The sequence below is a fragment of the Pristiophorus japonicus genome, chromosome 7, assembly GCF_044704955.1.
Source record: "Pristiophorus japonicus isolate sPriJap1 chromosome 7, sPriJap1.hap1, whole genome shotgun sequence".
Classification (NCBI taxonomy): domain Eukaryota; kingdom Metazoa; phylum Chordata; class Chondrichthyes; family Pristiophoridae; genus Pristiophorus; species Pristiophorus japonicus.
This window is the reverse complement of record NC_091983.1, coordinates 119,949,922-119,965,276: the sequence shown is the minus strand read 5'-3', so window position 1 is coordinate 119,965,276 and position 15,355 is coordinate 119,949,922. Positions and strand designations below refer to the sequence as shown.

Sequence of the window (15,355 nt, the reverse complement as noted above, 5' to 3'; positions counted from 1 at the left end):
AGAGAGGGGGTGGGGGTGGGGGGAGAGAGCGGGGAGGGAAGAGAGAGGGGGGAGGGGGAGGGGTGAGGTCAGATCGGATCCAGTCCGGGAGTCGGGTTGGGGAACAGGAGCGCGGGTCGGGTCAGTCGGGGGGGGGAAAGCGGGTGTCTGGTCGGGGGGGGGGAGCGGGTGTCGGGTCTGGTCGGCGGAGGTCGGGTCTGGTCGGTGATGGGGGGAGCGGGGGTGTCGGGTCGGGTCTGGTCGGTGGAGGGGGGGGGAAAGCGGGTGTCGGGTCGGGTCTGGTCGGCGGGGGGGGGAGCGGGGGTCGTGTCTGGTCGGTGGAGGGGGGAGCGGGGGTGTCGGGTCGGGTCTGGTCGGTGGAGGGGGGGGGGTGGGAAAGCGGGTGTCTGGTCGGGGGTGGGGGTGTTGGGTCTGGGCGGGGAGCAGGAGCTGGCCGTGGGAGAAGCCTTATTCACGCAGCCCCAGTGAGGCCATTCAGCCAGGGCTAGGGGCTGCGTGCTTCGGGCCCCTCCCACACAGTTCGGCGCCTGGAGCTACTGCACTTGCGTGCCGACTGTCGCGCACATGTGCAGAGGTCCCAGCACTGTTTTCAGCGCCGGGACCTGGCTCCGCCCCCCCCCCACAGCTCGTGCTGGCTGCGCCGAGGGCCAGAGGGACCTGTAAGTAGGTGGAGAATACCGAGGATTTTTTTAGGCGCCGTTTTAGGCGTGAAAAACGGGCGCCCAGCTCGGAGGGGCGCCCGTTTTTTTTCTTGTGGAAACTTGGGCCCTATGTTTCATCTGGGTACGTGTAACATATATTTTCTTAATTTTTTGTTATTATTCAAAATGTATTGATCAATACTTTTAGCTTGAACACATGATGTTTGCTTGATGATTTGATGATCTTCTACCATATGGCCAGGAGTGATGATTACATTGTTCAGCTCCATTCACAGCTCTGCTGATAATGAAGTAGCCAATGCCAGTCTACAGCAGAACCTGTTGAGTGGTAGTTAACATTTGGATAGCCACTGACCTTGGTACTGAGTGATTCTGCAGCCCAAGTATGGCCATGTGACTCAAATCCTGACCTGATTCAGAAGACAAAATGACTGGAAGCAGGGGCTGTAACAATATTCTTATATTTCCACAGCCATTCTCGAAACCAGATGTTTTAGTGATGTAGATGCTGATATTGACCTCAGCACACTCCCTGAAGAAGAAAAAGAAGAACTTGGTGCGGAATTGGCCAAGGTAATCTGTGATTTATGTTTGTTGATGTATATCTTTATTACATTGAGTCATTTGCTTTGAGTAAACTATTCATATAAATCAACTTTTAGTGCATTCCAACAAAACTACAAGTAACACACACAATAATCACTTAGTTATGGAGAGTAACCCACCATGAAACAAGGTGTGGAAAATATCCAAAAGCTTTTGTATGACCACGCCTTTTCTTCCTGCTCTCTGTCTTCACAGGAATCTTTGATTGTTGGACTACATTGTGAAAAACAACAGAACACAAAGTAATCACCTTAAATTCAATTGAAAGTAATTCACTTTAAAACAAAATTGATTTAAAACATAACTTTGCAGACTTTCCCGATGGCTTTGTGCGTTTATTTTGTCATTAGCTGAACCACACAGATCCGGAGGGTCTTCGGTTCGATCCCTAGTTTGTGTTTAGTTCCTTCAAATTCATTGGGCTGATCCTAAAAGCAACATCAGGAGAGGGGTTGTTTTCTGACGATCCCACGGTGCTCTGCTCCATTCACAATTCTTCCGACAATGAAGGAGCCCATACCAACCTACAGCAGGACCTGGATAATATTTCGGCTAGGGCTGACAAATGACAGGTAACATTTGCATCACATAATTGCGAAATAATGACCATCTCAAGCGACAGAAAGCTCAGCCATCTTGTGCTAACCTTCAACAGCACTACTATCTCCAAATCTTATACCACCATCATCTTGAGGGTCACCATTGACCAGAAACTTAACTGAGCCAATCATATTAACACCGTGGATGTGTAGAGTACTCTGCGACAAGTGGTTCACCACTTGACACCTCAAAGCCTCCCTACCATCTACAAGTCAGGGGTGTTGATGGAATGCTCACCACTTGCCTGGATGGGTGCAGCTGCAACCACACCTAAGAAGCTTGGCATTATCCAGGACACAGCAGTTCACTTAATTGGTGTCCCTGTTTTGGACTTGAATTACATTCCCTCCATCACTGGCACACTGGGACTGCAGAATGTATGATCTTGCAGGTGTACTGCAGCAACTCAACCAGGTTACTTTGCAGCATCTTCATCCCCTGTAGCTGCTACCACTGACCACAAGAGCAGTAATGTCATGAGAACATCATCACCTCTGTGTACCCCTCCACCCCCCAAGTCATACAGCAACCTGATTTGGACATATATCATTGTTCCTTCATCATCACTGGGTCAGTGTACTGGAATTCGCTATCTAACACCATTGTGGGAACAACATCACAATGATTGCAATGGTTCAAAGAGAAACCCACCATAATCTGCTCAGTGCAACTAGTGATGGGTAATAAATGCAGCCTTTCCAGTGCCACCCACATCCTGAGAACAATTTTTTAAAATCTGTGTTGCGATTATGGCATTTTTGATGATTTTCTATTGTCTATAATATAGCATAATGATCAATGGATTGTTTTAGCAAGAGCAATATTGGGGCTTTGTGAAAGGCATAGTTTGTGCTTCTGAGGCCACAATATTTGATCTAAACAGTCAGCATGTCACTATCCTGCAATATGCAGAAACATTACAGGGAGGTCTTTATGGATCTTTGCACCACTTCATTGGCTTTTATAGATGATGCAAGCTCAAGCTTATTGGATGTGGGGAGGTAAGATCTGGACAAATGACCACAGCTAAGGACACAGAAAGAGCCCTCTGTGTAGCTGTGGTGCATTTGAGGACTCTGTACATCTACTGAAAGACCAGCATGATATGAACAGCCAATCAGGAGACCTTCCCAAATTCCACAATGCTGACCCCAAAGGTACTGAATGGCTAAAGTATGTATCGTGCCAACCCAAGCTCCTTGACACTTTTGACTTATTGTGGCCTCCTGCAACATTTGCCAATAATTTTCATTCAGGAGCGTGGAATGATTCTCTCCAGAGATTAGAGGGCATGGCCAAAGAGATAATTCTGCAGCAGGATCAGCACATTTCATAGCGGCAAAGTCTTTAGACCTTGACCACTCTAAATTATCATACTGGCACTTTCTGTGTTTCCAATTTCTTCTACTCCACAAATTTATCATCTCAGCCAAGCTGCAATGAAGAAGCACTGAGCAGAGGCCCATACCTATTGTGAAAAATGTTGTTAGCATGACCTAATTTATTGAAAATTTGTTGTTGATTAGGTGAGGAGGGAAAATAGGGGACAATTGTTGCTGGATCTGGGTTACATGTGCATAACTGATGTGGCTAGCTGATGTGAAGCATGGGAGAGGGTTGTCTTCCCAGCCACAGGAATTGCATAGTCTGGCAAGAATTGAGGAAAAAGTGATTTTTTTTTATAAAGTAAAAATTGTAACCTAAACTTTCTCTAGGGTGTACAATTATGTTTGTGCAGTTAGAATTTATGGATTTGCAAACTGAGTGCACTCAGTACTGCTATAATTTTATGTAGTGGGAATAAAATGCGACAAAATGTCCATTGGGCTAGATGGCAACTACTACTTTTGATTGTAGTATAAACTACTGAGATGTCTATTAGAATGTGTACATCAAGAATTAATGCTTTTTTAATATCAGCTGGAAGATGAAATCGCTACATTGCGACAAGTTCTGATTGCCAAGGAGAAGCATCTAGCTGAAATAAAGCAGAAGATGGGTATCACCCCTCTGAATGAAATAAAACACAACTTCAGCAAAAGCTGGCACGATATGCAGACTTCTGTGATGTAAGTTTTTGAGTGAAGAAGTTTGTTGCAATTTGACTGAACCTATTGTACTTTATTTTCTGCTGCTGTATGCAGAAATGCTTTGCTGTGATTCATCCAAATGTTTATTTGCTTAATACAAAATTTACTGTCTGATGGTCATTAATGGTATAAGTGCACTGCATTTGATCCTGAACTATACAGACCAAAAGTTGGAAACTGCACATGTAGACATTAGGGGCTCAATTTTCCCCAATGATTCGCGTTTTTTTGGAACAGGCTGCTTTTTCTGGCCTAACTTAAAAATCCACAGTTTCCCCAATCAATTTGCACCAGCGTAGCTCATTTAGTTACAATTTTTTTAGGTAAGTTTTTTTTTTCATCCAAGGAGGGCGTAACCAGCCACCTACGCCAATTCTGGACATTTAGTGAACTTTGGCCAGCTGATAGTTACTCCATTTCTGCTTAAGCCAGCGTATGTGGCCTCTCCAGAAAACCCTTGTGGGGAGTTAAAGAAATCGGCGCAGGTAAGTAAATCGGAGGTCATTCAGCCTGGGTTAGGGGCGGGAAGTGGAGCGGACTGGGAAGGCACTCGGGGCTAGGAGAGGGTTGGTGGGGGAGGGAGCGGATGGACCAGCGAGCCCTTCGGCCAGAGAAGTTGTTGTGCAGTAATTAAGACTTACCACACCGTTAAAAGGATACCTAAGACTGTAATAGACAAACTCTTAACATTTTGAGTTTAGTCCGCATCTACAACGTTAATACAGGAACTTCACAATGTTCATTACAGTTCAGTAGATGAGATGCCATTTTTGGGATGCCTCTGGCCTGAGTGCCTTCCGCTCCGCTCCCCGCCCCTAGCCCAGGCCAAAGGGCTTGCCGGTCAGTCGACTCCCTCCCCCGCCGATCCTCTCCTGGCCCCGAGTGAGTGCCTTCCCGGTCTGTTCCCCGCCCCTAGCCCAGGCCGAATGGCCTCCGATTTACTTGCCAGGGCTAGGGGTGGGGAGTGGGACCGGACCAGGAAGGCACTCGGGGCCAGAGTCCATGGGGGAGGGAGCACTTCTCTGTAAATCCTGTAGACTAGAAATTAAAAAATGCGCACTTACCTTCAGCTGCTGTGCCCGCTTCAGATCCTGGTCCCAGTCTGAAGGCCTCTCGATTGACAACTCGGAGCTGTACTGCGCATGCACGCCCATTGCAGCGACATCAAAAACATTATTTTTTTTTTCCGTGCACGCGTAAAAGACCCAACTGCATTTTTCGGCAGACAGCAGGCTCCATCGTCCGAGGCGACTGGCCATGCTGCGCGGCTCCAGATTGCAGTATAAAGATCGGGGAAAGTTTGGACATGTTTTTCTGGCGCAATTCTGGACCTAAAAACTCAGCGTAACTGGCAATACGGCAGAAAACGGGCTTGGGCAAAATTGAGCCCCGGGTGAGGATAGAATTGGGTTTAACCACAGTTGAATTTTTTGCAGACGCTCATTATCTATTCTCTGTGGATGCTGGCAACCCATCTAGGCAAAGTACCAATGAGTTGCCAGCACCCACAGAGCTTTATATCAGAATCAGAATGGGGAAATCTATGTATTAAATTGTTTATTTAAAAGGCAGTAGCTTGTTAAGCTCGTAATATTCATAGGAAATATGTTTTTGACATTTAGAGAATCTGGAAGAGCTGATGGCAAATAAATGTAGTCCATATTAAACTCCAGCCTACTTTTCTATACTGCTTTCATTTTGCCAAATGTAAGTAGATAGAAACAAAACCGTAGAACTTTAACAAAAGAGCTGCATTTTTGAAGTCTACTCCAACTAAATAAATGTCACATACTGCAATTTAGTTTTGCCTGCTTTGCTCTTCTGTGCCATGAAACGAGATCTGTTTCACCTTAATGTTTTATTCAAAATGATCACAAGAATAATAATACAGTAGAATAGTAAGGGTTAGAATGTTATCAAATTAGCAACTGGATACAAAATTAGCACTGTAGTCCTCACTTCCCTTTTGGGGATATGAAGTCTGAAATAAGCCAAGTCCATAATACATGCATTACCTAGAATTTCAATTAAGAAATTTTAAACATTGATTGGTCACAATTATAAGTTTCATGAAATGAATAAGATGATAGCAATGTTTAAAATTAGAACGTTTTGAATGTAATCACAACTTGAATAGTTATGTTGAGATACTGTGATGAAATGCTAGTCTTTGGGTATGAGTTGAGAACTGACTCTACTGTTAGCAAGCCACAACTCCATGGCAATAGGTCCAGTGCGAACAGTCAGTCTTCATCCTTGTTTAATACTCAAGTTTCGTTTGCATCCCAATATTAACTTATATTTTGCAGTATTATACTATAAAAATGAATAATTTGGAGAATACTTCCAAATTGATCTTAACAAATTGATTTTGACAAATGGTGACTGGTGCAGTAGGTCATTGGACAAAGTTTGTTGTACTGAGGAGGAGTAGGACACGGATGATTGTTCTCTTCCCTTTCTCTCATTCTGGTATTGTGATCGTAACCAGGAGGAGTGGTGCAGAGCTGAGACACTTTGGCACAGGAATGAAGGAAAATCAGAAGGTTTGACCAGTTGTGTACCTCCTAATGACCTGCCACAGATCACCACTGACATTGCCTGATAGTAGGCTGACTATCCCCCAATGAATGTGTCTGGTATGGTAGACTCTAAATAAGGTGTGGATAGGAACTTTTGTCTTGAAAGGGAAAATACTGCAATTTTGTTTGAAGCCTGGTAATGGAATTGGCTAGTTCATCTGAAAATACTACTTCTGTTGATTTATTGAATTATTAAACATTAAGGTCAATTTTAGAAACGGTGATCAGATTAATCTTAAATGCAGCATGTGGCCAGTTTTATTTTATTACAGCAGAATGCACTCTGCAAAATGGTTGTGTAGCTTTCTTGCAACCGCAAAAAGTTTAAGTAAAAGTGCACCAGATGCAATGCCTGATGTGGGCTATGACCCAGAAGGTAATGGCATGGAATTTGTAGTCCTGATGATGGCGAACTGGCAGCGTTTGCCATCATTTCACCTTTGAAACTGACAATTTCAGGTTTTGGCACATGCGCAGCCAAATGCAGAAATCCTGAAGTTGCAGTCTGTCATTCCCTGCTCCTCCATAGTCTGCGCTGTGCACCCCTCAACCCCCAGAGCCAGCATTCAGTGTAATCTGTCAAATCATGGAAACGGACGAGAACTGCAGCTCTTCTGCAGTAATATATCACTGTTAAATATCCTATTAAAAGTTAGATAGGCCTAAAACTGGGGTTTTAAACGAAGGTTATGACCCTGTTAATTTTGTGCAGTGTCAAATTTATCCATTTTAATAAAAATTAAAAATGTTAAGAAACATTAAAGAACATTTTTTAAATAATTTTTCCATCATTATTTCAAGTTTGCCTTTTCCCCATGTGAGAGCCCCAATCTTTGTTTTGCTCTTTCTAACATTTTAAAAAAGTTAGAATCAAAGAAACTTACCCTCTTCCTGGTTTGCTGTTTGTGAGAATTCTGCATTTTAATTGGCTGCGTAGAAAGCTTGTTGACATCACAGCAGCTCTTCACTGGGAATTCCCATTAACTTGCGTTGATTTCAATTTCGCGTCAGAAAAGCTGAACTTCTCACCACAGAGATCGCAAGATCTTTGGGAGGCTTACTTCGGGGCCATCAGCAAAAACGCCTTTGTTTCGCTGCTGCCCACAAATTATGGGCCAATGAGATTTTGGCATACTCTTTGAAGAAAATTTGCTGATTCTGTAATTGCACTGTGTAGCTCTATTTTTAGATTCCTAGTATCTGCTTTTCACATCATTAATGATTGTTGCATATTTTGGGTTTGCCATAGATATTCTTCTCCAAGGTTCAGTGGTGTTGGTTGCTCCCATAAGCAGATCCTGCATTCCTTGTATTCAGGAGTTTGCCCATAATGCCCAATATCTAGACATTGATAACCTGGGGGTATAATAACCCTTGTTTCATGAACTGGATAATGTGAACTTTGCATGTACTTCTCTAATCTTCTGGAAAGCAGGATTTAGTGAGATGAGGTCAGATTCAAATAGTTAAGGTGGTTTATTTTAGTCAGTAAGTGAACATACCGAGCAACAGTTCTAGCAGTACTCGCCTTACTTCAAATTAACCTCAGTCCCTCCCTGTAAATAATAAAAGTGCACCATTCTGTCCCATTAGTGGGCAAAATAACATTTGCTTTTGGACAACCGTATTGCTGATTCAGACCAAGGCTTGCTCTTAAGGTAGACTGCCCTAGGCCTTACCTGCCTTTCTCTGCAGACATGGAAAGATTACACATTCCAATCTCTAGAATGCATTTTTTTCTGAAATGTTTTGTAACGAATCTCTGTTGACTGAGGCCATCTGGATAGATGCTTCATCTGACTTCTGATCTGAATCTTCATGTGGCTGTCTTGTCGTGGACTATATACAGCAGACATCTCAAAACGTTGGAGAAGTACCACCAATGCTGCCTCTGCAAGATCCTGTAAATCCATTGGGAGGACAGACACACCAACGTCAGTGTTTTCGCTCAGGCCAACATCCCCAGCATCGAAACACTGATCATGCTTGATCAGCTCCGTTGGGCAGGCCACATAGTCTACATGCCCGACACGAGACTCCCAAAGCAAGCGCTGTACTCGGAGCTTCGTCACGGCAAGTGAGCCCCAGGTGGGCAGAGGAAATGCTTCAAGGACACGCTCAAAACCTCCTTGATAAAGTACAACATCCCCACCGGCACGTGGGAATCCCTGGCCCAAGACTGCCCAAAGTGGAGGAAGAGCATCTGGGAAGGCACTGAGCACCTCGAGTCTCATCGCCGAGACCATGCAGAAACCAAGCGCAGACAACGGAAGGAGCATGCGGCGAACCGGACTTCCCACCTCCCCCCCCCCCCCCCCCCCCCCCTTCCTTCAACCAATGTCTGTCCCACCTGTGACAGTGACTGTAGATCCCGCATTGGGCTCTTCAGCCACCTGAGAACTCACTTTTAGAATGGAAGCAAGTCATCCTCAAGACCCCTGGAAAGAAAATTTTAACTTAAAACCACATTTTAATATCAATTATACCAAGCCCCTCTTCAATGGTAAAATGTTGAAAATCCCAAAGCGCGACAATGATCAAATGGAATACCAAATTGCGGTTTACATTTCTTTCAATTCTGAAACTCTGAACTTTCTGGTTTAGCAATCCTATTTATAAATTGAACTTAACATTTTTCTGGGTGCTCACACAATGGATGAATAGCTGTCATTATTTTTTTTAAATAGTAAGTTAGCTGATACAGCAATATTCAGTCAGACCTTGTGTTCACCCACAATGCAGTATGACAGGCTTCTCCGTGTGCAGATCGTTGTTGCCATGGAGAGAAATCTGCATGTGATTGTGAGCGAGCTTATTAAAGTCAGTAAACTTGAGATGTACGTGCACTGACCCAGAGAAGGGCTGGTAGATCAAGTATAATAACTGTCAGACTGCTGATGCCTAAATAAGTTTGTGATTAGCTTACTGCTATGCTCTGGGTGCTTGTTTGATCTCATTAAAATGTTTAAATTGGTGAGGTTTTTTTCCTCTACCTTTTTACTGCACAATTGTTTTTTTTTAATGCATTTTTTAAGACATAATTATCCATAAAATAGGCTTATAAATAACAAAACTGTGTGTGAACTATAACAGTACATGACTGTAACCAAGTCATTGGACTTGGAATAAGTTTCGGACTTATGCAGAGTGCAGATTCACTGCAAACATTTAGAAGGGAGCTGGACGAGTTACTGAAGGAGACTGATACTGCTGCGTACAAAAGATAGGTTGGGATGTTGGGTGATGTATTTCGTGGTCGCTGTTATGTCATGGAACTTGTTTTGGATCTGCCTTCGAGGGGCAGCGACAGATTTCCCAGAATTATTTTTTCTATGAATTGGCCATGGCTTTTCTTAAACTTTTTTTTTGACTCTGTCACGAGATTGCACCGGCTGGCTGGGGATGGGTGGGCAGCATTGAGGGTCATGTTACTTAGGTGCAACATGACTGAATGGGATAGACCAGCTGGTCCTTTTCTGTCTTTTTTCATGTGTTCTTGTGTAACATTCAAAGCTATACCCTTCGTTAAAATATAGTTCTATAGCAGACTAAGCTCTCCTCTCCTTTAGTAGCTACTCTTTCATGTCTAAATTGTTTGTTACTTTCCACAGCTACAAAAAAACACAGGAGACTCTTAATAACACAGGACAGAAGGCATCAGCAGCTTTAACTAATGTAAGCTCGACGCTTAGCAAGAAACTAGGAGAGATGAAGTAAGTAAAAGTAAATGCAATTCTGACGCAATTTTGAATACAAAATGTTTCTTGTACAGTACTTTCATGTAACACATACACTAGACTCTTCATTCTATATACCTGTACTACAACCTTCAATGTTAAGTGATTAGTACAGAACCCATGTAAAAAAAAAACTCAATAATATGCTTTTTTGTATAGCTTCCAAAAGTAGCTTTATAATAACATCTGTGGTATCTGAAAATATATTGACCTCTTCATGTTTACAAATGTATTGTTCTAATGACTGCATTATTTAGTGTATTATCTGTGCTGTTTTATATCTACAACTGACCAACTATTTTGCTGTAGCTTGTATTACTTCAGTCTTCTCCTCCCAAACAGGTGAGATTAAAATAGTTTTTATATTTTGATTTATCTTTTAAGATATCAATGTGGAAAAGCATGTTTGACACAAAATTCCACATTCTCATTCTGGTTAATGAGTTAGTGCATATACAAAGGGTTGACTACAATTTATCCATAGTGACCATCTTCTTAACTAAGAATGACAGAATCCTTCCTGACATTTCTTACTAATCTATTTTACTTTCTGTATGGCAATCTAGCGTACAGAATCATGTAACCCAAGTTCTATCTAAGTGTTGTTTTCATCCACCATTTTGTAATGAGCCATATTTATTTCACTTACTGATACTGTAGTAGTCCAGTCGAGTGATGCACATTGTGCACCTGGGAAATACGAGATGTGGAAATGATATATGGGGAATGTTGACCAGGATAACAATGTTTTCTTTTTAGTAATTCACTCTGCCAATTTTCTTCCCTCCTTCCTCCTAAAGGTATGGACTGAAGTGCAATTGCACAGATGCCAGACACCTTTGAGTAGCTCATCCTTGTATCCATGATTCACGTGATCTCTGATAGTGAAGGTGGGGAAAGGGGCAGCATCACAACTGAACCTAATTTTGACCTCACCTGGAACTCTCACAAGGGCAAGGACATTTCCAGCAGGGTTACTGGTTATTGATTAGGAGTAAGAATTTCACTGATTTTCCTCTGCTTAATCTTTGGTACAGAGACAAATAGTAGCTTTACACTTGCTGCATGTGGCTGAGATCATCCATCATTAACCAGAGATCAAACCTAGAACCTCCCTTGTCTGTGTGGCTCAGTCTCTCACTGGATAAATTTACAAAGCCTTCAAGGCAGTTACGTTATCTGATATTAAGCTCCTTTTTCCTTCACCAATGAATTTTTCATCTGCCAGGACTGGCAAACCAGACTGTTTATTTTTAAATTAGTTATTTATATTTTAGAGTCCCATTGTACTCTTGGGTGGCAGAGTGTGCATTTAATTATTGGAATATTTCAAAAAGGTTCACATGTGGACCCCTTCCAAGTTATTGTTGTACATATGGATATTCCTGGAGTCATAAAGTGAAAACAGTTTTTGGGTGAAGCTGCTCAAATATAATAGCTGAAGGAATGGATTTGTTTTGGGAAGTATTGGCCTTTGGCGGCCTTTGGCATACGGTGTACAAAGTGTAATTAGATCACTAGTGAAAGTAAAACAGTGCTGTGATTGGCTCTCGTGCTATTGTAAAACCCCTGGTATATGCACTTACATAACAATAGTTGACTGCACTTGAAAAAATAATTTGTGATGTGCTGTGACATTTCTTAGGCATGTGTTAATGCAAGTCTTTTAAAGTGTTTATTTTGAACATCCAACTGATTCTTTCATGTGCTTTACCTTGCAGAGCTGCTTACTACTTTCAGCTCTTTTTAAAAAAAAATTTAACATAAGACCACATAATATATCTTCAAGTCCAAAGCAAAACTTGGAGCAAATGGTAAAAATAAATGACAAGGTTTAGAAATAAGTTTTTTTTAAACTGGCAACTGGTTTCATCTCATGCAGAGCAGTCCCTGGCATGGTAAAAATTCCTCATTCATTGCAGTGTCTTTTCATGCATTATTGTGCATCCAAAGAGATGCAGTGCAACAATGCTCTTTATTTGAACCATGATGAATGGTTCCTTCCATCATAATAGCATCAATAAAATAGAAAAATGTCACTGAAGTAAAGTAAGAGAGATTGATGCTAGAGGTAAGGATCAGGTGATAATCTTTTCTTTGTATCCTGTTCAGGAGTGCGAGAGAAATACTATAAGAACCTTTCCAGATATGGGAGGAGTATTCAAGTATTAGCTAGGCTTGGACTTGAATAGCAGCCCAGCAGGCACTCACTGCATTTCAGAAAGTTGGCTTCATTGTCAACTTTGAGAAATCTCAACTACCTCCCAAATAGGATAAGATACTGATAAATGCACTGATCCCACACTCCCCATGAGGGCAACAACACTGTACTCCCAACCCACTGAACTGCATTTCTTGTGAACATCACAATGAATTCCACACTCCTCTTGTTTGGTGCCTTGTTTTGACCATCTTGGCAAAAGTTTTTTTTTCTCCCGGACTAGTTTGTAGTCATCCAGAGACTGCTGTCTTACTTTTCAATCGAGGTTTAGGATCACAGCAGATTACTACAAAGGGTAATTTTCCAACTTTGCACTACTGGCAGAGAGCTTCACCTGCCTTGAGTGCATATTGGAAATGCAGGCACATGCTTTGCACAATTAAGTTCTGGAAATCCAGAGCCAAAATCAGTCTGTTGCCACTGGTTGGATCAGCAGTGACCTGCAGTGACACCACTGGTTGAGCATTTGGGATGGCAAAGATAACTGGAATTTATTGATCTGTGCTCGTGCTGGGTGAGGCTCCCTTCTAGCAGTGCAGAGTCAGATTGGTCTGAAATTAGATAGCTATGAACGTATCTTTGCTAAGAGGCCATATAATGGTGATATTTAGAAGGGCATATTGTCACATCCCATCAAAGGCTTTAGAGATGTTTAAAGCAATGGTACCCGTCTAAAACTGTACTTCCAATAGTGCATAGGCCAGAATTTTTAAAGCGATAATTTGAGTGTTAACCACAGCTTTCATACCTTAAACAGGTATTGATGTATGAGCAGTGGGGCATTGGATTTTTTTTCATCTTTCCAGTTTTCTCAACATCTTTCCTGAAGATGTCGACTCCCATTCCACATGTGGCTGATATCCCCTGATATCTCACCCAACTGCTAGTTATTCATGTGTGAGATTTGACAGGAAATACTTGGCAGGCTGTTTGATTGTGGAAGACAAAACCCCTGAGCCCAATTCTGCCCTCACTCAAAGTTCATAATGGGCACTTCTGTCAAGGGTCACTTAATAACAATAAGGCATGGGAACCCAGGCCCATTTCTCACTTAAATTTCCTAGGATTGCAGCCAATTGTAGTTTCCCTCCCTCTGCCCCAACTGAGATAAGCTAACTCAACACATTATGAGGATCAAACTTGGGTCCTTCTTGGTTTGTATGACAGTGTCTTTACCACTAACCCATCTGTGGAGCTGAAGTGTTTCTTAAACAATATTGAAGCAGTTAATTATCTGAAGATAATTTTCCCCTCAGAATTTAAAGTTTTATTTTACATTAATAACAAGGTCTGGCCAGTCTTTGTTTTATTCTTTGCTATGTGTTGAGAAACTCAGTTTATTTGCATAATCCTGATTTTAAAAGGCCTTATTTTGTCATAATTTAAGTAAATAAATGTTTTATGAATGATTTCAGTGCTCTTAATGCATGTATGATTGTATATATAAATTTACTGATTAATTTGACCAATCTGCCAGTACTGATGGCATTCATCTAGGATGAGATAAAATCAGTGAAAGAACAAGCAGTAGGTTGGCAGCACTAAACACTACCAAAAAAAATATTGCAGTATGTTTGTGCAGCCCACCCGTTGAGCTCAGGTAATTGTCTGAAAAAGACTGGAGGTAAATTTGATTCCTTTCATTTAAAAGGGCTGAAAAATAAATTTTGCAACAAAAATGTGCCATTAATGGAGATCTTAAGAGGGGTAAAAAAATAGACTGGTCTTTACAAAACTTAGTGGTTTTGCAAGATTGAAAGAATCTGATAAATATGGTTTACTATGTTACTGCAAGTGCTAAATAGGCCATCTGAAGCCTGATAATAGGAGTTGTTACATCAGGGGAGAAGCCACATGGTAGGCAAGAATAAAGGTCTAAAGATCATTAATATGTACCTTGAATTTGGAACTCTTTCAATGCAAAAGAATGCACATTTTGTATGAGAAGTTACAAAAGTAACGATGGGGCCCTTAATGCTATGTTTGATGAACATCGGTTCAGACAACCCATATTATTGGGCACTGTGGACTTGTGTGCTATTGCATGCAATGTAATCAGGAACAGCATTTGGTATTGAGGACCTGCTGCTATTTACGGTCTCAAAAATAGCATTAGAGATCTTCACCCCATAATATGGTCTTTGTATCTAAACAGCAGTGCTGGAGCTCAGTGTCAATATTAAATGGGGTCTGGATGGTTAGTCTATTCAACCATGTTAGTTACATTTCCTATAAAGAGAGTTTTCTTGCTTCAAGTAGCTGCAAGTTGATCCAGGAATTTACTTCATGGTGCCCTTGGTTGCACACCTTCTAAAATTTGCATCCCACCTGCCATCTATGGGTGTGAGCTGAAGGAAGTAGTTGAGCTCTAAATATTATTTATGGGTATCTCAAAAGTCTTCCCTCTCTCTTGGCTGGTTCTGAAGGAGGAAATGGCAGGATCCGCATGGAGTACACCCTAGACAAGGTGTCCAAAATTATTCTTGCATGCTGCATTTTCCCCAGCTTTACCCTGAAAAGGTGCTTTTCCATGGAGTCGGCAGGAGAAGGAAGGTGACAACCACTAGTAGAGGCGAGCTCAGCCAGGAGATACAAGACTTGAATGCACAAGGACTCAGTCACTCCACAATTGACAATACATTTAATTGAGATTCTGAAACATTCATGGCATACCAATTCCACGAGAAATGGATTGACGCTACATCATCTGCATGGTGCCCGGGCTGCGTGGCCATTCAGTTTTGATCAAAACCTAACATTCAAAAAGCCGGTCCTGGGCTGCTCGGGACCGGCAGAGAGCTGCGTGGCTACGCCGCTTAGAGGGAACGTTGCCCAATGCCCTTGTCAGTTAAAGCAA

The 15,355-nt window shown here is 42.1% G+C and overlaps 1 protein-coding gene across 4 annotated transcripts in view; it reads left to right on the top strand.

The window, feature by feature from the left end:
- Nucleotides 1-15,355, top strand: part of tpd52l1 (tpd52 like 1) — a 74,973-nt gene that overhangs the window by 44,940 nt on the left and 14,678 nt on the right. For 2 of the 4 annotated variants that reach the window (XM_070885293.1, XM_070885295.1), the window contains exons 2-5: nt 1,135-1,235; nt 3,789-3,937; nt 10,152-10,253; nt 10,587-10,619. In XM_070885293.1, the coding sequence (XP_070741394.1) occupies nt 1,135-1,235; nt 3,789-3,937; nt 10,152-10,253; nt 10,587-10,619 (385 nt within the window). Of the gene's footprint in view, nt 1-1,134; nt 1,236-3,788; nt 3,938-10,151; nt 10,258-10,586; nt 10,620-15,355 lie in introns of those variants that run through there. The other 2 variants (XM_070885294.1, XM_070885296.1) reach the window with 2 other exon arrangements.